This window comes from Chrysochloris asiatica, unplaced genomic scaffold, assembly GCF_000296735.1.
Source record: "Chrysochloris asiatica unplaced genomic scaffold, ChrAsi1.0 scaffold00033, whole genome shotgun sequence".
NCBI lineage: Eukaryota > Metazoa > Chordata > Mammalia > Afrosoricida > Chrysochloridae > Chrysochloris > Chrysochloris asiatica.
Window position 1 is genome coordinate 23,096,075 of NW_006408551.1, and position 23,331 is coordinate 23,119,405.

General features: G+C 39.2%; 1 protein-coding gene across 3 annotated transcripts in view; it reads right to left on the reverse strand.

Moving 5' to 3' along the window:
* Positions 1–18,947: 18,947 nt before the first annotated feature.
* PTPRB (protein tyrosine phosphatase, receptor type, B) overlaps positions 18,948–23,331 on the reverse strand; it is a 117,254-nt gene continuing 112,870 nt past the window's right edge. For all 3 annotated transcript variants that reach the window (XM_006859556.1, XM_006859555.1, XM_006859554.1), the window contains 2 exons: positions 20,486–20,606; positions 18,948–19,052 (listed from right to left, as the gene is read on the reverse strand). In XM_006859556.1, the coding sequence (XP_006859618.1) occupies positions 19,030–19,052; positions 20,486–20,606 (144 nt within the window). In that variant the 3' untranslated portion in view covers positions 18,948–19,029. The remainder of the gene's footprint in view (positions 19,053–20,485; positions 20,607–23,331) is intronic.

Sequence of the window (23,331 nt, forward strand, 5' to 3'; positions counted from 1 at the left end):
CATGTGAATTTATTTGTAGATAAAATCCAAAGTCTGTATTGATAAAGTTTGTGAGAGTATGGTCTTGACTAATAACCTCCCTGGTGTCAGAAGAGATGAGAACTATTTCAGGGAGAGAGAATGGAATATACCAAGGGTCTTCAAAATGTTCATGGACAAATTCTATTATGCCCCTTTGTATAAGAACAAAAGGTACAAAAGAACCCTGTGCATTCTAGAAACCACAAATGGTTTAAGACAATGAAACCTAGCTGCAAAAAGCTATTGCTAGGAAGGTCAACACAGGTCCATCATAAAAGACTGCCAAGGAGTCTGGACTGCCAAGGTGGTCAGTTTCAGGGAATCATGGTTGGTTTGGATTATAGACAATTTACTTTATTGGTAGTATGTGAGGTGGATTTGAGTGGGGCAATGCCAGAGGCATAGAGACCAGCACAGAGAATTTCTGGGGCTGGGTCAGACGGTGATATAGAGACAGAGGTGGCTATTTAGAAAGTTGATAAAGACAGCTACTCTTAGAGGAGGACACGATGACTTCCCAGGAAGGAAGTGTGGTTGGAAAAGACAACCAGTCCTTAGGACCTAACTTTTAAGTGAATCTAGAATGTAAGCTCTACCCTTGTACTTTTCTTGTTCATTACTCACTATATGCACGGCCTTGGGGGAAGTTGCTGGGAGAAGAGGGGTGAGTGAGGAAGGAAAGCTCCGAGAAAATCCCAGGGGAGCTAGAAAGACTGCCTGCCTCTTGGTTAATGGTCCCTTTGCTTTCTGATAGGAACTTCAACATTAGGGCTAATAGACTAAGGGGTCTTTGAATAAGAGTTGAATTTGGCTAATGGTCCTTTTGTTGTCCTTGCATCATTCCCTCATTTGAGTATCCCAACTATTTCCTGTCAGACCCCTGACTGCTGCATCAGTGCTATCGTTACCCAAATGGAAGACCCCAGACCATTTTAGCACACCTTCCTTATTCATGGCTGTGATTTGGAGGTACAATGATATCTTCAAGGTCTTGTTTGGCCTGCCTGTCCTTCATTCTTTCTCACTCCTCACTGCTTAGCTAATACTTGTTTTCTTTGGTTTGTTTGCTCTGAACAATGTTGTGGAGACCTGCTGCTGTTTCCTCTCCTTTCCCAAATGGCTCAGTGTTCATTTGGGCCTGTGTTTATTAGAATCTCTACGATTTGGGAGATGCATTTTAGAGCCCTTCTCCTGTATCTAATCTGTGGATTCCCATTTGTGGGAATTCTTGATGTCTCCCATTCTGAGTAGACATTGCCAGTTCTCCCCATGGGACAACCACTGTCCTTCTGCCCTCAGAACTTACAGTCTAATAGCTTATTCTTGGGCCGTAGAGGCAGCAGAAGGATTGAATTTAGAGCCAGTAACTGTACTGTCACAGTTAATCTTAAATGCTAGGAGGGTCATCAACAGTAGGGCTAATGAACTAAAGGGCCTTTGAACAAATCAAATAGGGTTAAGAGTGGAGGGAAGTGATTTGTAGCACCTGTGATTCTGTAAAACTAAACAGTAAGCTGGAGGCCCGAAGTTGCTTTTCATTCATGCTTTGAAGTAGAATCTACCTGTTTATCTACACCATGATGCACTAGGAAGTGGTTAAGGACACATGCTCTAGAATTAGACTGTCCATGTTCATACTGGAAAAAAAAGTGAAAGTGAAGTGCTATTGAGTCAGTTCTGACCCATAGTGACCCTGTATAGAGTTTCTGAGGAGTGACTGGTAAGCTTGAACTGCCAACCTTGCGACTCAAACAACTTTGCAATCCAGCACATTAACCCACAGTGTTATACCAGGACTCCATGTTCATATTAAAGCTAGCTATATGACCTTGGGCAAGATAGCAAGATAATTATTCTCATTGTACCTCCGTTTCCTCATCTATAGAGTGGGAATAATGATGAGACCATGCAGGTAAAGCAGGTTAGAGTAATACTTGGCACATAGTAGTAATAGGAGCTAACATTTGTTGTTGTTGGGTGCTGTCGAGCTGATTCCAATTCACACTAACCCTCTGTTACAGAGTAGAACTTCCCCTAGGCCTCCTTGGTAAACCCTATACTGGGTCTCTATGAGCCAGAACCAACTCAGCAGCACTTAACAACAATGCAACAATGAAAAGATACAAGCAGGAGAGTTGCCTAAACTCAAGCCATAATAGTATAGAGCTTATTGTAGTAGTTGTTACCTGCCTTCAAGTCAGTTCCGGCTCATAGAGACCTTACGCACAATAGAACAAAACATTGCCTCGTCCTTCACCATCCTCAAAATTATTGTTAAACTTGAGTCTATTGCCACTGTAACTATGTCAATCCATCTTGCTGGGGGTCTTCCTATTGTTCAATGACCCTCCACATTACCAAGTACGATGTTCTCCAGGGACTGGTCTCTCCTGATAATATGTCTGAAGCCAACTAGCTTCTAAGGAACATTCTGGTTGTACTTCTTCCAACACAGATTTATTTGTTCTTCTGAAAGCCCTTGGTACTTTAATTATTATTCTCTAATACCATAACTCAAATACATCAATTCATCTACAGCCTTCCTTATTTGCTGTCCAACTTTCACATGCATAGGAAGCTACTGGAAATACCAAGGCTTGGTCCTCAAACTGACATCTTTGCTCTTGAACACTTTAAAGAGGTCTTGTGAAGTAGACTTGCTTAATGGAAAATGTCATTTGATTTTCTCACTGTTGTTTCCATGAGTGTTGATAGTTTTGACAACTTCAACCTTTTCTCCATTTATCATGGTGTTATTTATTGATCCAATTGTGAGGATTTTTGCTTTCTTTACATTGAGCTGCAACCCATAGTAAAAACTGTGGTCTTTGATATTCATCAGAAAGTATTCTAAACCCTAAGTCCTCTTCATTTTCATCAAGCAAGGTTGTATCATTTGCATACCACAAGTTAATGAGTTTTCCTCTAGTCCTGATGCCATGTTTTTCTTCATATAATCCTGCTTCTTGTATTATTTGCTCATCGTACAGATTAAGTAAGTATGCTGAGAGAATACAAACCTAACGCACACCTTTGCTGATTGTAACCCACCTGGTGTTTCCTTGTTCTGTTTGAATGATTGCCTCTTAGTCCATGTACAGGTTTCTCATGAGCACAATGAAGTGTTCTGGAATAGTCATTTTCTACAATGTTGTCCATAGCTTGTCATGATCCACATAGTTGTAAGCCTTTGCATAGTCAGTAAAGCACAGGTAAACATCTTTCTGGTATTCTCTGCTTTCAGCCAAGATCCATCTGATGTCAGAAATGATATCCCTTGTTCCACATCCTAGTCCAGATCTGGCAGTTCCCAGTCAATGTACCATTGTAGCCGTTTTTGAATTATCTTTAGCAAAATTTTACTTGCTTGTGACATTAATGATACTGTCTGATTTCTGCATTCTGTTGGGTCTCTTTATTTTGGAATGGCGACAAATATAGATATCTTCCAATCACTTGGCAAGGTAGCTGTCTTCTAAATTTCTTGGCATAGATGAGTGGGAGCCTCCAGTGTTGCAGAGCAGTGATGTTCAAACCTTTGTGTCTGTCACATTACCTGGCAGACCTCTCAAAATACAGAGTGCTGGTGATGCTGGTCTGGGGACTACACTTTGAGATTCACTGGCATAGAAGTTAAAAGGTTATATTTTAGAGAAGAAGGATTGAAACAGGAACCCAAGCCTTGGCCCTGTATGACCTCAAGCAAATGAGTTCTCTTTTAAACTTCAAATTGGTTGTTCTTGTTGTGAAGTGCCTTTGAGTTGGTTCTGACTCATAGTGACTCTATAGGGTTTCCAAGAAGTAGCTGGTGGGTTTGAACTTCTGACCTTGTGGTTCAAAGTCCAGTGCTAATCCTACAGCATCATACCAATCAGGGCTAATTAAAAGGGTTATATAAACAAATAGCAAAAAGATGGAGACAGCCAAAGTGCCTATTAACTGAAGAATGGATAAACAAACTGTGGTACATACACACAATGGGATATAATGCTACCTTGAAGAATAACAAGGAAGCTGCAAGCCACCGCATAACATGGATGAAACTTGAGGACATTATGTTGAGTGAAATTAATCAATCACAAAAGGAGAAATACTGCATAGGACCACTACTGTAGGAATAGACACAGGATAGTTTGGATGCTAGGAAGGGGGGCAATATACAAGAAGGGGGAGGGGACTGGAAGAACAAAGTGGATGGGAGAACAATTAGGCAAGTTTGCATGGGCTAAATGGGACAGAGGTAAATAATGATGTATGCACAACCTTGGAACAACAAGCCTCTGTGATAAAGGGATTGAGACATGGTTGGAATGGGGATGGGGTAGAAATAACATTAAGATGCTTGGCTGTATTTTGAATCTTGGTTTTCCTTGCATACCATTATAAAATAGACACTTGAGGGGGAGAGAAAGGAATAACCAGAAATATCACCATGGAAAGCTTGTAAGTCTGTCTTCTGCCTATAACTGATTGGCATACCTAAAATGGGGCTACAAAGTGCTCAGTGAAGGAGGCTTCCTGCGGAGCCTTTGCATTACATAAGACCATAGGTAGAATCCTGAACAGCATCTAGAATCTTCAGAGGTGGGAAATTTCCACTTGAAAAGGACAAGCAGACCAGCCTGGAGCGGCTAGAAGAACAGAAGATACTTGAAAGAAAGACCAACAGGAAAAATACAAAACAATAATGGCAGACCAACTGATTACTACAGCAACCAGCAAGTTGCTCACCCAGGAGATGTCAAGGCAAGTGGTCAGGTTCTCTCAGAGCAAGCCCCCTTCCAAGACTAAGACTCAGTGGGAATACACGCTATGATTGGTGACCACCTTCATCATGGATAATGGGCAGTGAGGGAAAAATAGCAATGAGGCTGCAAGCTAAGCCCTACAATGTTCAATAGACTCCTGTGAACCCGGGTGGAGACCTGGTTGGCCAGCAGTGTGGCAAGACCTGGGACTCTTGGGCCCAGAGTCAGTGACATAGCCACAGAGGACTAGAGTGGAGAGTGAAGAGTCCAGCTGATAAGAGAGGGCATATGCATAAGAACATACACACTTGCAGATAATAGCCACTTGACCTGGCTTCAATGACTGGATGATCAGAGCTTAACTAGAAGAAGAAAGAAGAGGAAAAAAAGAGTAATCTGATAAAATTTGATGAACTTGACCTATACCTATGGATGCAGTAGCTCAAAAGAGAGAACAAATCTTTACAGCGAGGATCATTCCCACCCCCTCCATACACAGAGTAGACAGAGATGGGCACTTGAACATTGGCTACCTAAAATGGGGGGCTACAAAGGAAGAAGTGACTGGCTAACAAGCTTTCAAGAGGGAACCTAGATTCAGAGGGCATGGAGGAAGGTAGAATCTCCATTGAGTAGTATCCAATCTGTCTGGGCGGCGCTGATGAAAGGAGATGCGGATAGGTCTCTTGTGATACAATAGTGAATGATTGTCATCAGGACTGATTGTGAGGGTTGGGATGTAAAGGTAGACGTTTTACAGTTACAGCAAGGAGGAGAGTGATTAACTCTGCAGTCTAGGAGCGGAGGTTCCTGGGATCATCAAGGCAGAAGAGCAGAGAGCAGGACCTTACCTAGAGAAACAGTGATGTCAGTGATAGAGGCAGAGATGATGACGTGGAGAGATTGAGTGGCTGGGGACTTTAAACCCAGAGAAGGAGAGGGGCTGTGTGCTGACAACTGGGGGGCAGGCTTGCAGGGTATACCCTTTGGATGGTTGATGATGCATGGAGGGGATTGTAACCATGGCAATGAAACGATATACGATAGGATGAATGTAACGCCAATGTTCTCCCATGTAAACTATCACACAATTCACAATAAAACATTACAAAAATAAAAGGGTTGTATGAAGAATTAAACTAGATGATAGGTATAAAATGTTTAGCATACAAATAGTGTACTATATATAGTCACTATTTTTCTACCCTTATGGCAACATTTGGGCCAACTCCCTGGTCTTTTCTGTGCCTCTGATACTGTTAGGTGCTGTCTAGTCATCTCTGACTAATAACAGCTCTATACACAGCAGAACGAAACAGTGCCCTGTCCTATGCCATCTTCACAATTGTTATGCTTGAATCCATTGATGCTACCACTGTGCCCATCCATATCACTGGGGGTCTTCCTCTTTTTCACTGACCTTCCACTTTATTAAACTTGATGTCCTCCAGGGACTGGTCTCTCCTGATAACATGTCCCAAGTATGAGAGATGAAGTCTTGCCATCTTGGCCTCTATGGAGCATTCTGGCTGTACTTCGTCCATCACTAATCCTATGTAAAGTGAGGATACTCAGTAATCTGTATTACAGGACTGTTGAAGAAACTCAGTAAGACAGTGTTTTTTAAGAATAAAAAGCTGTGTCTAAACACTATGACACCTTTCAGTAACCATATTGTTGTTGCTGTTGTTAAGTGCCTTCGAGCATTTCTGACTCATAGTGACCCTGTATAGGGTTCTTGAGGAGCAACTGGTGGGAACATGCAGCCCTCTTCTGTAGCTTTTTTTTTTTTTTTTTTCCCTACTGTTGCTTTTTTTGTTGTGTAAATATATATCTGGAGTTCTAGTGTGGCTTTGTTGGGGTAATGAGCTGGACTGCAAAGTTGGTTTGAACCACAGGTCTGCGGTTCAAGCCAACCAGCTGCTCCTCAGAAACACCACACAGGGTCACTATTGGTCAGGACCCACTTGATGGCATGTAACAACCAAATGTTTATCTAAAAAAAACCCTGCCATTTTAGTATTCTTTCCATGTACAGTTCAGTAGGTAATTTATGTTCATACTGTTGTTCAACCATCACCCTTATCTGTTTTTAAATTTCCCATCACCCTTAACAGAAGCTTAGTGTTCCCTAAGTTGTGTGTCCCTTTCCCCTCCTTCCTGCACACTAGTAAGTGTAGGTTTCTATACACTTACCTATTCTACATAATTCATGTAAGTGTAATCATACAGTGTCTGTCCCTTGTGACTGCCTTAATTCACTCAGCATGTTTGCAAGCTTTGTTATTTCTCTTGGGCTAATTTGAAAATCGTTTCTACTACAAAGGGTTTAAGGTTCCCAGTAGCTCTTTCAGATTCTAGCTCTCACCACTAATCTTGCTTCTATGGACGATGTGGGGACAATGTTGGGTCATGATCTTATTTCTCCTTTTGTCTAAAGTTGCCTTTATTACTGCTGATGTATTATTCTTTGCAGATAGACTGTTGTTTCTTTTCTTGACCATCTGCCATGTGTAGGAAAGATTTATCTACTTGAATGAAGGTTAGGTCAACAATCATTGGAAAGTTCGTTAGGAACAAACAACTGTTTAGTAATTTAACTTGTATATATCACAAAATGGTGTAACATGGTTAGAGGTTTGGAAACCCTTAGGGCTTCCTACCCTCAAAAGTGATGTTCTCCCTTGCTTTTGATCTTTTCTATTTTTAATGCATCTTGTTTCTACAATAAGGAACCCTGGTGGCACTGTGAGTTAGGTATTAGGCTGCTAACTGCAAAGTTGGCAGTTCAAGCCCACTTGCCACTCCTTGGGGAAAATGATAAGACTGTCTGCTCTAGTGAAGATACACAATCTTGGAAACCTGTTGAGTCAGAATCAACTCAATAACATTGGGTTTGGGTTTTTGTTTGTTTCTATTAATTGTACTGTCAGTTTTTTTGGTTTTTGCTTGTCTTTGTTTTTACCTCAGCTCTGTGGCAAGCCCTAAATCACAGAACCTTCTTGGCCTATGTTTCATTTCTGCCTCCTTTCAGAAACTAAACTAGATACCTGGAGTCAGGGGCTCCCTGAGTAATTAACTTTCAATTAATTTAAATAAATACCCTTGCATCACAAAACAAAATAAAAAAAACCCTTGAAAAATTTCAAGCTTCACGAAGTTCAACAATTTTTTACTGAATGGTTGTTGTTATTGTTACCATGTCCACTGAGTTTGGTTCCAACTCACAGAAACCCTACATTGTAAGTCTCCTTAGAAACAGAAAGTCTCAGCTTTTTCCCATGGAGTGGTTGGCAGACTCAAACGTTAGCCTTATTGTTAGAAGTCTAGTGCTTATCTTACAGAGTCACCACACTCCCAACAGTTTTAAGAGGGACCTCCGAAAAGTTAGTGTGGGAAAAAAAATTGTCATTTTCTTTTAATTCCGGTTTCCCATAAACGTTGTGAAGCCTCCTCCTGTCTTAGAAAGTCAGACTTTTTCCTTTTTTATCTGAATTTTTCAGTTTTAACATTATGATAAGTTTGGTTAAGGTTTGACTCTAAAGCAGAGTATAGAATCTGGTAAAAAAAAGGATGTATCCAGGTATTTGAAATGGAAAAATGAGAGGAATAATCATGCAAGGTTGTAGGTTTCACTTAAGTGGCTGTTTCCATGTTGGAGATGGAATTACGTCCATTGGCTTCTGAGCAACTTTGTAGTTTTCTCTCTATTTATAGGTAGACAGGTCCTTCCCGGGCACAATAGGAAGCCAGATTCAACTCTAGTGCTGCCGATTTTTTTTATAAGTTTTTATTGTGAATTGAGTGATAGTTTACATGGGAAAGTATCAGCTTTACATTCATTCTATCATATTTTGTTTCATTGCAATGATTTCAATGCCCTCCATGCATCATCATTCAACAGCATTTACTTCCAATCCCTGTTGCTGTTTTTTTTTTTTTTTTTTTGGATGTACACTGAAGCACTCAGGAATATATAACCATTCAAACAACCAAAGGGTATACCTTGCAAGTCTGTCCCCCGGCCAGCAGTACACAGCCCTTCTCCCTCTTGCATCTAGAGTCCCCAGCTGCTCCATCTCTCCATGTTATCGTCTCTGCCTCCATCTCTGGCATCACTGCTTCTCTGGATAGGGTCCCACACTCCGCTTTTCTCCCTTGATGGCCCCAGGGTCCTCCGCTCCTGGGCTGCAAGATCAACCACTCCCTTTTCTTACAAAATGTCTACCTTTACATTTGTAACACTCACCATCAGTCCTGATAGCAATTATTCACTATTGAGCTTCAGGAGTCTTATTCCCATCTCCTTTCACCAGTCCTATCTAGACAGGTCGGAAACCACTTGGTGGAGATTCTACCTTCCCTGCAAGCCAGTCACTTCGTGCCAATGTTGCTTCCCTTCCCCCAATTTTGGGTAGCCAGTGTCTAAGTTGCCTATCCCTATCAACCCTGTGTACAGAGGGGTGGGAATGGTCCTTGTGTAAAGATTCATTCCCTCTTTTAAGCTACCATATTCATAAGTATAGGTCAAGTTCATAAAATTGTAGTGGATTACACTGTTTCTTCTTCTAGTTGAGTTCTGATCATCTAGCCATTGAAGCTAGGTCAAATGAATACTATCTGCAGGTATGGGTGTTCTTGTGCATCTCCCTTCACTTCATATCAGCTGGATGCTTCACTCTCTGCTCTAGTCCTCTATGACTACATCCCTGTCCATGGGCTCAGGAGTCCCCAGGTCTCACTATACTGCTGGCCACCCAGGTCACGATCCAGGTTAACAGGAGTCAATTGAATGTGGTCAGACTTAGCTCACAGCTTCATTGCTGTTTTTTCTCCACTTCCTCTTATTGGTAGACCAACGTGGTCACCAGCAAGATTACATGTCTGCTCGTGTATTCCCTTTGAATTTCAGTCTTGGAAGGGGGTTTGCCCTGAGGGGACTTGATTGCTTGCCTTGATGTCTCCCCAGTGAACAACTTGCTTGTTCTTATAGTAGTCAATCAGACTGCCATTATTATTTTTGATTTTTTTCCTGCTGGTCTTTTCTTTCAAGAAGTATCTTCTGTTCCACCAGCTGCTTCAGGTTGGTCTGCTTATCTTTTCAAGCATAAATTTCCCACCTCAGAAGATTCTGGATGGGGATCAGGATTCCATGTAAGGTCTTACACAGTGCAAAGGCTTTGCAGGAAGCCTCTTTCACTGGGCAAGTTCTAGCCCCATTTTAGGTATTCCAATCAGTTATAGGCTGAAAACAGGCTTGCAAGCTTTCTATATTGATGTTTCTGGCTATTCCTTTCTTTGCCCCTCAAGTGTCTATTTTACAATAGTAGGCAAGGGAAACCAAGATTCAAAAGAGAGTCAAGCATCTTAACATTATTTCCCCTCTTTTACACATTCAAACCATACCCCAATCTCTGTATCACAGAGCCCTATTGTTCAAGGTTGTTCACTATTTGTTCTCTGTCCCACTTAGCCCATGCAAACCTACCTAAATGTTCTCCCATCTGCCTTGTTCTTCCATTCCCCTCCCTCTTCTTGTGTATTGCGCCCCAACACCCAAATAATCGTGTGTCTGTTCCCTACCCCATGCTTCACCTTCCCCTCCCTCCCCTCTCCCCACCCTGTACACCCTGGTAACCAAGAAAGAATTTTTCCCCTCCTTTTAGTGTGGGTATTTTTTCTTAAGCTTTTACAATAGTGTTTCTATGCAGCATTTCTCCTTTTGTGACAGACTTAATTTCACTCAGCATAATGTCCTCAAGGTTCATCCATATTATGCGGTGGCTTACAGCTTCCTTGTTATTCTTCAAGGTAGTATAATAATCCATTGTGTTTATGTACCAAAGTTTGTTTATCCATTCTTCCATTGATAGGCACTTAGGTTAGCTCTATCTTTTTGCTATTGTGAATAGTGCTGCTATGAACATTGGTGTGCCTATATCTACTAGTGATATGGCTTGGTTTTTTTTTTTTTTTTAATGTTGCGAATTATGTGATAGTTTACATGGGAGAACATTAGCTTTACATTCATCGTATCGTATATCGCTTCATTGCCATGGTTACAGTCTTCTACATGCACATTAACGAACCAAAGGGTATACCCTGCAAGCCTGCCTCCTGGTCATCAGCACACAGCCCCTCTCCCTCTCTAGGTCTAGAGTCCCCAGCTGTTCCATCACTCCATGTCATCATCTCTGCCTCTATCTCTGGCATCACTGTTTCTCTGGGTAGGGTCCCGCACTCCACTCTTCTCCCTTTATTGTCCCAGGGACCTCCACTCCTGGAATGCAAAGTCAATCATGCTCCTCCTCTTGCTACAAAATGTCTAACTTTACATTTCCAATCCTCACAGTCAGTCCTGGTAACAATTATTCACTATTGTACCACAAGAAACCTATCCCCATCTCCTTTCATTAGCCCTGCCCAGATAGACTGGATACTACTCAGTGGAGATTCTACCTTCCTCCATGCCCTCTAGATCTAGGCTCCTTCTTGAAAGTTTGTAAGCCAGTCACTTCTTGCCTTCGTAGCCCCCCATTTTGGGTAGCCAATGTCCAAGTTGCCCATCCTTGTCTACTCTGTGTATGGAGGGGTTTGGAATGATGCTTGTTGTAAAGATATGTTCCCTCTTTTTAGCTACTGCATCCATAGGTGTAGGTCAAGTTCATCAAATTGTATCAGATTATTCTTTTTTTCCTCTTCTTTCTTCTTCTAGTTGAGCTCTGATCATACAGTCATTGAAGTCTGGTCAAGTGGGTATTATCTACAAGTGTGGGTGTTCTTGTGCATATGCTCTCTCTTCTTATCAGCTGGATGCTTCACTCTCCACTCTAGTCCTCTGTGGCTATGTCACTGACTCTGGGCCCAAGCGTACCCAGGTCTTGTATGGTTCGTATTTCTTGTGGCTAAATATCAAGCAGAGGGATTGCTGGATCATACGGTATTTCTATTTCCAGCTTCCTGAGGAAGTACCATACTGTTTCCAGAGTGGTTGGACCATTTTGCAATCTCAGCAGCTGTGTAGGAGGGTCCCAGTTGGCTCCACATCCTCACCAGCATTTATTGTATTCTGTTTTGAACTTTGCTGTTATTGCTGGTGTTAGATGTCTCATTATTGTTTTGATTTGCATCTAATGGCTAGTGATTGTGAACATTTCTTCATGTTTGTTGGCGGTCCAAATCTCTTCCTTGGTGAAGTGTCTGTTCATGTCCTGTGCCCATTTTTTAATTGGGTTATTTGTCTTTTTCTTGTAGAGGTGTTGTAGTTTCCTATAGATTTTAGAGATTAGTCCCTTGTCTGATGTATCTTTGCAATGCCTTTAAAAAAAATTATTATTGCTATATTACTTTAAACCTTGAGTTTTATATTTGGTTTACTTTCATATTGTGATTTTCTTTTTTTCTTTAAGAGTAACTTCTAGCAAACAACCAGTTACTTTGGGGGGGGGGGTAGGTCAAATTATTTTTGTTAGCCTAAATTAGTTGAATTCAGAAACATTACTTTTTTGAAAGGAGGATGTTTTACATGAATAGTTTAAGATGTAAATCTACTGTGGTACAGAAAAAATAAAGGTTTCTTTGACTAAGTTGTGAAAAAAATCAAACACTTGAGCTTTTAAGGAGGACACTGATCTTTCAACTGAAAAATGAAAAAGACAAAGGGCAAATTATCATTCTGGAAATCAGTATAGCAGCTCTTTACCAAATGTCACACTGTCCACTAATGTATGAAGTACCTCTAAGGGGCTCACAGTGACCAGCTTTGGTAGCACCTCTGAGAACACAGCAATACTGTTGGTAATAGATGACATTTTGGTTACTAGTGAACTAAAAGGAGCTCTGGTAGCATAGTGGTTATGAACCGGGTTGCTAACCTCAAGGTTGGCAGTTCGAAACTACCAGCGGTTCCAAGGGAGAAAGATGAAGTGTTCTGCTCCTGTAAAGATTTACAGTCTTGGAAACCCTGTGCAGGGTCACTATGAGTTGGAACCAACTCCACGGTACTTAACTAGAAACAAGAAGTTAGTTGGAGACAGTCAACTGGAGGGTCTGTCACTTATGTACACAACACCCTAGAAAACCAACTGAGCACTTACAGGAAGGCTCGTCAAGACAACTATGTTCTTGATGATAATGGTCCGGGAGATTTTCTTATTTAAAAGCAGTCACTTCCGACCTTTTTCCTGTGCAGAATGATGACAAAGATTGACAAATGAGAAAACAGGACTTTCTGTTTCAACAAACATAAATTTTATTCCCATGCTAATGAGAAGGTGTGTCAGGTACTATATAGATTTCTTGTCCACAGTTACAAATATGAAAATATATCAAACAAATAACATACTCTAAATAGCCAGGACTAATGACATTTTCTGTTCAAATGAAGTTGGTTAGAAAAACACAAGTATTGGGGGTAGATGCTATAGTATAATAGAGAAAATAAAAAAGAACCATTGATTGCTTTCTTAAATAAACAAATTTTGAAAGGCTAAATGATAATATAAAACAAAAGTGCTCTATTATAGAACATAATAAGTTCAGTTGCTGGGTTTATTTACATTATTTAAGCTTCATGAGGAACAGCCAGGTGAACCTCTGAGGACAATAATTATTGGACACTGACTACCTTATAACCAAAGTATCAGGCAATTTCCACTCAAACAATGTATGTTGAATGTAAAGGATCTGTGCACCCAGGTAGCTGTAGAGAAGAGATCAAAGACTTGGTTCTTGTTCTTGAAGAACTTATAGCCTGATGAGCCCAGCATGGATGACCAATGGTCTTCAAGTATTCTTCAAGGAAGAACATTGGTGCACCCTCTTGTTGGGTTGGCTGCAACCAGGAAGGCAGACTCTTCCACTAGCTTGAGGACAGAACACAGTTCAACTGTGCTAAAAACTCATGAAGCCATAATTGCACATGCTCCCTTCTTAATAGATGCACATCAGCTCACACAGCTATTAAAACACAATACTTTGAGCATAAAAGAATGCTTGCTCTTAGGATGAAAATAGTACTTTTAAAAAGAAGCTATTTAAGACACAAAACAGCCATACCTAATCCTTCTTGAGAATGTCTAGATAGGACAAATTGCATTTGTCTGACATTATTCACAGTTTTGTGTAACTTAGTTTGTGTCTTTTATAAAGTTATATGCATTTGCAACCTATATCATTTGTAAAAATAATCTTTGGTAAATCCGTTAATAGACCCTTTATCTCCGCTACATAAGCCTCTATTTTAGGAGATTTCACCAACAATGATCTATTTAATGAATGCATCTCTATAGGTAATCTTTTAAAAAAATAAAATGCTGTTTTTGTTGCATAAATTTCCCTGGGAGCCTTTTATAAGCCAAGATTAATCTTTTAGCCAAAGATATTTCCAATGCTATAAAAAACAAATTTTAGAGCCGATTTTTGCTATTATCATGGTTCCATCAAATGCTATTCTGCAATTTAACTAAAATGGCCAAACATTTTCAAAGGCATTATTCACTACAAGTATCTATGGCTATATCTCTAGAATGACAAACCAGCAAATGTAGTCAACAAAAACAAAAACAAACGCATGGCATCAAGTCAATTCAGACTCATACCGTACAGAAGAACAGAGTGAAACTACTCCATTGGGTTTCCAAAGTGGTAAGTCTTTATGGAAGCAGACTGCCACCTCATTGGTGGTAGGTTTGAACCACTGACCTTCCAGTAAGCAGTCGTGCACTTAACACTTCACCATCAGGGTTCCTAATTTAGTCAAACACCCATTGTTGTTTTGTGTTAAAGTTGGTTCTGACTCTTAGTGACCCTGTACAGGATTTCTGAGGAGCAGCTGGTGAGCTTGAATCACTGACCTTGTGGTTCAAACCGACCTTACAGTCCAGAGCGTTAACTCACAGCACCACACCAGGACTCCTAAGCACCCATTAAATTCACAAAACTAATCAATTCAGTTGCCTAATTGCTAAATCTTTTGGCCAATTTGGTCAATATGTCCTAATAGAAATGTATGGCAATATTTTCAAAGAACAAACTGGTCGCACAGAGCTCCATGCCATTTTCTCTTATTTCTATTTAGATTCCCTTTTCACACATTGCCTTTCTTTGTATCATTTCACTTGCTTTCTGCAGTCATGGCTTATAGATTTTCTCTTGTTAATGAAACATCGAATATTTGGTGTGATTCTAAACTTCAGGTAAAAACTACTAGAAAAATTTAACAAGGCATGTGAACTGATATAACACTTTCTACTTTGACCCTTGGAGTAGGGTTGAAGGATTGTTAACTTCCACTGTGGAGAAGATAAGTCATTACTTCTTAGCGGATCATTGACTTTTATCTCCTCAATGAAATGGAATCTAGAATGCACTTGAACCACTTAATTATTACATATTGTTTTTCACCAAGTTTGGTTAAGTCTGACTAGTGAATGTGAAGCCAAACACTTTCTAGAGTACTTCAGAGTTGGGGCTCAAATCGTACCATTCCGATCAGTTTTTATGATTTTAGGATTCCAACCTCAGAGAAGTCCCAGAAAGTTAATTGAATGAGAATTTAGTATACAGCCAAGAATTTTATTGCAAAAAAAGTGTTTAAAAACTGGATTCTGAGACACCAATCAGAGTGTGAGTGTAACATGTGTTGCTGGAAATCTGCTTCTTGTTGTTGTTGCAGTTGTGGTCAAAACAGTTCTGAATCATAGCAACCCGTATAGGGTTTCAGCAGTGGTAAATCTTTAAGAGTTGAAAGTGTCATCATCGCTCCATGGAGAGGCTAGTAGGTTTCAACTACTGATCTTGAGGTTAGCTCTCCAACACATATTCTATTGCACTATCAGCACTCCAGGAAATCTGCTTACTGGTTGCATATTATAGTCTTAAGTCATTTTGGACTTTCTTCCAAGAGATAATAACAAAAGTAATGAAATACTCTCTCAAATAAAACTATCCCCATAATGTCTGTGACCTATGATCGTTTTAGTATTTAAAGTGAAATTAATGGTTATTTCATTTAATCTGGGCTCTGAAAAGACTATGAAGTCATATCAACAGGGTAAGGAGATGGGTGAACTGATATAAAATCCTATTTTATTGAGAAAACATTCAATAGGGTGGAAAGGGGCAAGCAGTGATGAGAGGGCTCAGAGGTTGTAAGAGATGGTAAGTTACTTAGTGCAAGTCAGTATAGGAGGGTGAGTTTTTGAAATTCTGATTTCAAGAGCTGAAAAACTGGCCACTATCCAGAGAAAAACAGAATGATAGTAAGAAATTGATTTAATGAGAAGAGATTAAGGAAGTGAATTATAGAGAAGTTGGATAAGTAATTATTAAGATGCAAAACTGGACTCTTAGTATTTGATAACTCAAAAGCACTTAGATGTACACTTAGATTAAAGTGTATGGCACAGGTGTACAGACAGAATGAAAGACAGGAAATGAAAGTTTACCTAGAAGTAGCACATGATGAGATCAAATTAAAATGCACCTCATTGGGCTGAACATCCAATAAACTTTTTTTCTCCAAAATTTAACTAATAGATCAATTAGAGTATTTCCTCTTCTTTGGGAGAGCAGTGAAGTATTTGTTGCGAAGGGATTTTAAATAGGTGTCCTGGTGTGGTGCTGTACAATCAACACTGGACTGCTAACTACAAGGATGGCAGTTCAAACCCACTACTCACTCCTTGGAAATTCTATGCAGAGTTGCTGTGAATCAGAACTGACTCATCGACACTTAACAACAGTGTAGTAATGTTTCCTGGATTAGGCTAAAAGAACATGCAGTTTTCCCTTGTCACAACTTTAATTCTACTCCATAGGCGTTGTCAAAGTATGTGAGTGTTATTTATTATTACAGGCATGTAGGTTTTTATAGTTTCAATTCTGGTTTGTGCAATTAATTGCTGTCTCTGTTAGATGCAGTTGCTTGCCACTGAGGCAGTATCAACACTTGCCTGGACTGCCTCAGTTATCTCGCTGCTTTGTTGAAGTCCTCTTTTAAGCTTAATTGACAACAGTAACAACAAGCCTAACAGTGTTATTATGGTGCTCTATCTTTATAGGAGTAGAAATGTGGACTTTCTGAAGCAGGGCCTAGCAGGTTGCAGGCAATTATGGTATGTTTTCTGAATGAGTGACAAGTTAAAAAAAAGAATTTATCTTTCCATGTAGTAATGTGCTTTTGCCCCTCAACTTTAGTTCAAAATTTTGTGTGTGTGTGCATATATATACACACACACACATACTGTTGTTGTAAAGTGCCATTGAGTCGATTCCAACCCATAGCGACCCTGTATAGGGTTTCCAAGGAGCAGTTGGTGAGCTTGAATCATCGAACTTGCACCGAACATAGCAGCGGATTACTGAGCCAGTCCAGGCCACACCATATATATATATATATTTGTTGTTAAGTGCCATAGAGTCAGTTCTGACTCATAGCAACCCTGTGTAGGGTTTTGGAGGAGCAGCTGATGAGCTTGAACCGCTGACCTTGGATTCAAACCAACCTTGTGGTTGAGTGTTTATCCTCCAGCACCACACCAGGAATTCTCTCCCTATATATATCTTTAATTATAGATAGTAAATATTATTATATATTTACTATCTATAATACAAGATATTTAGCATATTATATAATATACATATGTAATAAAAACAGTACATTTTTCATAAGAATAAATGTGATGAGTAATAAGAGGATTCTAAGTTTTCACAGTTTCTTTGTGTGCGATGCTCTTGTGAAATGACAGTGTGAAGCTATGGTGCTGTATCAGGGAACTAGGTGACTCGTACAGAAATGAAAAGGAAACGACAAATGTATGTGAAGCAGATGGATCAATAAGGAGAAACCGTGGTGATCAGAGATTTATGAGCTGTGGCATCTATTGGGCATAATTTGTCCATACACAGATGTACATTTATTTTAGGTGACTGCCATTTTGACCTCATTGTTTACTTTTGGACATTTTTATATTAAGCACCCCTAAGTGTTTTTATTTTATTTTTATTTAATCAACTATATGACAGGATTTCAAAACATTTATGGAAGCATTCCATTGCCTTTATTTCATTTTTTTTTTTTTAATGAACTTTTTGAAGCCCCCTTGAATATGATGATTGTGGGCATTTCTATTTTAAAAAATTGATATTAGATGCTTTGATCTGGAGCAATATCTGCCATTGGAGTCTTACTTCAATGGGGGAATCAGTATGACTGGTATCATTTTTACTTTTCCAGGTACACAGCATACTGGAACTGAGATAATGACTACTGTGTACATAAGCCAACATGCACATTACAATATGGGTGTGCAGGTTAACACTCCACTCTCCAATAGACATTTGGATATTGATGTTTGTTGTTTTTGTTAAATGCTGTTGAGTCAGTTCTGATTCATAGAGACCCTGTGTAGCGTTTCCAAGGAGTGGCCGGTGAGTTTAAACCACCAGCCTTACGGTTCAAACTGATTTTGCAGTCCAGTGTGTTAACTCGCAGTGCCACATCAGGACTCCTTGAATATTGATAGGAATGTAGTAAAATAATCTCCAAACTGGGGGTGTTGACTAACTTGCATTTTGATTGTTTACAGCTACATCACTTTTACTTGGATCAGACTCTACCATAACCCTCGATTACATAATTTAGGCTTGTCTTGCAAGTTACGTGACCCCGAGCTTTGGTTGATACCCTTGGCAGGAGAAAGAGGAGATTAGGTAGCACCAAGACTGAGCTGGGTGGATTCGTTAATCTTTTCTCTCTCAAACCAGTTTTTGATGCTTCTATTTGTCCAAACAGTATGTGAATCATCTTTGGATCTCAAGGTTCATAGGCCTGACTTAAAATAAAGCCAGCCACACTATAAATTCTCTCCAATCCTGTATTTATCCTGTGTAGTAAATATCAAAACAGGTAAAAATCATGGCTGAAGGAATTGTCTCTGTATCCATCACTATACACATAGTCCTGCCATACAAATTAAATGAGTTTATGTAGAACAATCCAGGAACACTTTCGTGTGGAAAAATTGTATTATATAAAGCTTAATATTAGACATTATGAAAAATACATATTTACAAGAAGAAACTACAAAATATAACTATGTACAATGATATGTTACCTTTAAATTACATAAATTCTTCAGATTAATAAATTATACATAGTATCAACAGAAACAGCCTGCACCTTTCTAGGGCACGAAGCAAATTTCTTAACCAATCACACAGTGAATAGTTTTTATCCAAGAGATCTTTGGGTACATTCTTAATGCCTTGAATAGACTGCATCTGAAAAGAAGGACAGTACAATTAGAGATTATGGTAGGGTGTGATGTAGCTGTTTTTTCTACTTACTAAGATTACAAATGGGAAAGACTAACAGAAGCAATTAAAGCTCAATATGATTTAGGGAGACGTCATTCCAGTAGGGGCTATGAAATTTTATATTCGAATGCGTTAAACTGCAAAGCCATTTGAACTTCAAGGTCAGCGGTTCAAGCTCACCAGCTGCTCCTTGGAATCCCTAGACAGGGTTGTTATGGGTCAGAACTGACGCAACAGTACATCACAACAACAATGAAAGAGATAAGGAGTGTTCATGATGCTGTAGGATAAGACTTGACGGCTAGTCACAAGGTCTGGAGTTGAAATCCACCAACCACTCCTTACGAGAAAGAGGAAGCTTTCTGCTCCCCAAAGATTTACAGCTTTGGAAACCCTATCCAAGGTCACCATGAGTCAGAACTGATTTGACAGCACCAGACAACAGTAAAAGAGACTATTCTGTTCTGTCCTATTCTGACCCTTTCTGACTTGATTTTACAAATGAGGCCACAGGTTCAGAATAGCAAATAATTAATTCAGTCTATACAGCTTTGTGAGTTCAAGTTAGTTCCAAAACTACGCCCTTCAGATGCCTGCTGGTTATCTTTTTGTATATTACAGTTGGCTTTCTTTAGGAGTACCCAAGAATATTTTTATAAAACAAAAAAACTCTCCAACAAATCAAAACAACATTAAGGAACCTCCAAGATCCCCTAGAACCCCTGTATCTAGGAGCTTCTTGAAGAATCTGACATGTGAAAGCCTTAATTTACTATACAGATAATTTAGGGATTCATTATTTACAGTACAAAAGGATTATGTGATTTACAAAGAACGCCTTTAAATAGCAGCACTTTCATATTTTTCACTGAACTAAGTTTTATAGATGGAATGGAGAGGGAAAAGGCATGGAGGGGGATCTTTCTCTTAAACAATTACAGATATAATTTATATAGATATGTTACATGCTTATTCTAGATAATTTAGAAAATAAACTAGAAGAAAAAAATATATACGAGGGGGCTTCAAAAAGCTCATGGGGAAAAATGGAATTAAATGCTAATAGAATTTTTCTATGAACTTTTTGAAATCCCTTCGTATATTTCTATTGCTCAGAGAAATATTGTTACACTATTTTAGTATATTTTCCCCGTTTTTTTCTTCCCTATGCATTGTTTCTGTTTATTTTACATTCTGATTTTTTTACTTATTTATAAATATATCCATGTTACTCCTTAAATATATCATTCTTTAGGACTGCATCATATTTTATTAAGGGGATGCCCCATGGTGTACTTAGTCCACTGCTGAACTTTAGGGTGTTACTGGTGAACAACAACCAAAGACTGATGATATTTTGGCAAATGAACTTAACAGGCAATGATGTCAACTCCTACCTCTGTGATACTCTGGATTCACATTTTCATAGATTGGAAACAAGGGGTTTTCTTGTTCGCTCCGTAGCTTCCTTGCTCTGAGAACATCTCTTACACACTGATGTAGGTATACATACTGGCACTATGAAAAGAAAACAAAAAAACAGAATGCAAGTCAGAGCAAAGTTCAAACATAAAAAAAAATGAGGGTTTCTCATAAAAGCATCAACAGTGATGGGATTCTGTCTGTTGTTTTTGTTGTTTGGTGTTGTTCGGTGTTTTCTAGTTGGTTCCATCTCATATATAACAAAACAAAATGGTGCCTGGTTTGGGGCCATCTTTACAATGAGGTCATTGTTGCAGCCACTTGTTACTGAAGGTCTTCCTCTTTTTTAGTTTTGGGATTTAATATAATTAACAAATTTTCTTGTTCATCATTATACTAATTAACTTGTTAAATGCCGTCGAGTTGGTTCCGACCCATAGTGACCCATATATAGGGTTTCCAAGGAGCAGCAAGAGAGGTGAATAGTTGACATTGTGGTTCAAACTGACTGTAATCCAGGGCCTGAGCCCACAGCAGGACTCCCATTGTTAAATAGAAGACTACTTACTTTTTATTTTCACTGAAAAGTGTAATGGTATTTTTTCAATTTTTTCTCATGTGTGTGTGTACCTATAGAGTATGTTCTATGAATTAATTTGACACAGTAGGTCCCTCCCATATATTTACTGAACATCAATCACTGTGCCATGTCACATAAATTATCTCATAAAATTAATTTCAACAATCTTGTGAAACAGGTATAAATACCCTTATAAACTGAGACTTGGAAAGGTAAAGTAACATCTATAAGATCACACAGCTAAGCTATGGGACCCCAGGATTTAATCCTGGGTGTGTGACTTCAAAGTTCATTTCCTTTTCACTATTGTAGTTTTTCTTAGATGAATTCTAATTTTGCTACATCATTGGGTGAGAAAAATAATTTCTCTGCATACTATGCTAATTTGTTTCCACTTTTTGTAAGTACAATAAGAAAAGAGAATGTGTGTCTAATGCCCCCACTGAGCATTCTATTCTTTGAGTGCAAGGTCAGTGTCTTATCTGTCTTGGTTCTCTCAGCATCTAAGTCTGACACATGAGAGAAGATCAAAGATGATGGCTGAACTGCACAGAATTGCAGAGGATTCTGAGTGCACACAGTGAGGACCAACCCACATGTCAGCTATTTGGAAATATAGGCACATATAGAAAACTCAGGAGGCCTGGTGTGGTGCTGTAGGATAAGCACTAGACCTCAAGGTTAGTGGTTCAAACTGAACAGCCACTCCTCGGAAACCTATAGAGGGTCACTAGGAGGCAAAATTGGCTCAGTGGCACTTAACAACAACGTAGAAAACTCAGGGTAACCATTGAAACATTACAAAGACCTCAACTGGCAATGGTGTTGGTCACAGGCAGCCAAACTTGCACTAGACCCCCTTCCTTCCTACCAACTGAGATCTTTAATAAGGGCATGGGTGTCTGTGTAACCTCAGTGTGTGGCCTTGGCTCACTGTAATTCATAGCAACTGCTCAGAGCCAAGGGAGTGGGGAGGCTGAGAGGGGAACATAACACCACAGGAGTTGAGGCTGGGCTCTTGGCCTGCCTCCAGTTGGCATAGGTTGAACCATGAAGCTTCTTAGGATCTCAGTTACCCCATATATAAAACAAGGAGGCCAAGGTTTCCTTTACATCAAACATCCTACATCCATTAAAATTAAAGTTTTCAGAGTATAAAACTTTGTTACTGTCAGATGAATGTTGAAAAGTATTTCTGAATCTAATGTTTAAGGTGATCAATGTGGTCAGACTTAGAACATCTTAAAGGTTTGAGATACAAAGTGAGACAAGGTCTTCTCTCACCCATGTTCTTTAATTGTGGTCAAGTACTTACTTTTATGGGTTGATTACAGGCACTGTCCCTGGACAGGAAGGCTAGGACTGGCCCTCTACCTCTGGGATTTCATTAGATTAGATTAGAACATTAAACAATTGCTATCAGTAACTATTCTTTATATTCCTGCTCATTTGTTATGAGTGGTTTATGCTATCTTGACCTTGAAAATTTGAGGAATGTGCTATGCTGAGAATGATGCATACAATAGTCAGTCTCTTGTTGCTATCTTGAAAATGATCTACCAAATTAAAGATTTTCTTGCCAAAAATAACTCATAATTTCAAATTTACTGGGGTATTGAACTACTTTGGAATCTTAGAGGTACGTTTGAATGTCCTTTAGTATCTCTATGCTATAGTTTATTAATAAATTCTTCAATGGGCTTTAAAACCAGGCAATAACCATTCATTTTCCTCGTCTTCACTATGCATTTTTCTCTACTCAACAGAATGTCCCTTTGAAAATGATTACCACTCAAAACTTCAGGTTGTTACTATGCTTCCCATTTGATTCAGAATGAAAGTAGGCAAAGCCTAATATGTGAATGAAAGATCATCTTTTGCTTTGGTCAGTTAATTGGTGAAGCCTTGGCTTGATGTTTACACATTCAACTGCATTCAGTTCCACTAATGTGTGAGACAGCTTCAAAAAGTTCAGGGAAAAATTCCATTATCCTTTCATTCCATTTTCCATGTACTTTTTGAAGCTTTTTAGTACATAGTACAGACTGTGGAACAGACCATCAATTACTGATATGCAAATTCAAATTAAAGCTGAAGAAAATGAAAACAAATCTACGAGAGTCAAACTATGATCTTGAATTTATCCCTTCTGAATTTAGAGATCATCTGAAGAACAGATTTGATGAATTAAACACTAAAGACCAAAGACCAGAAGAGTTGTGGGATGACATCAAGAATATC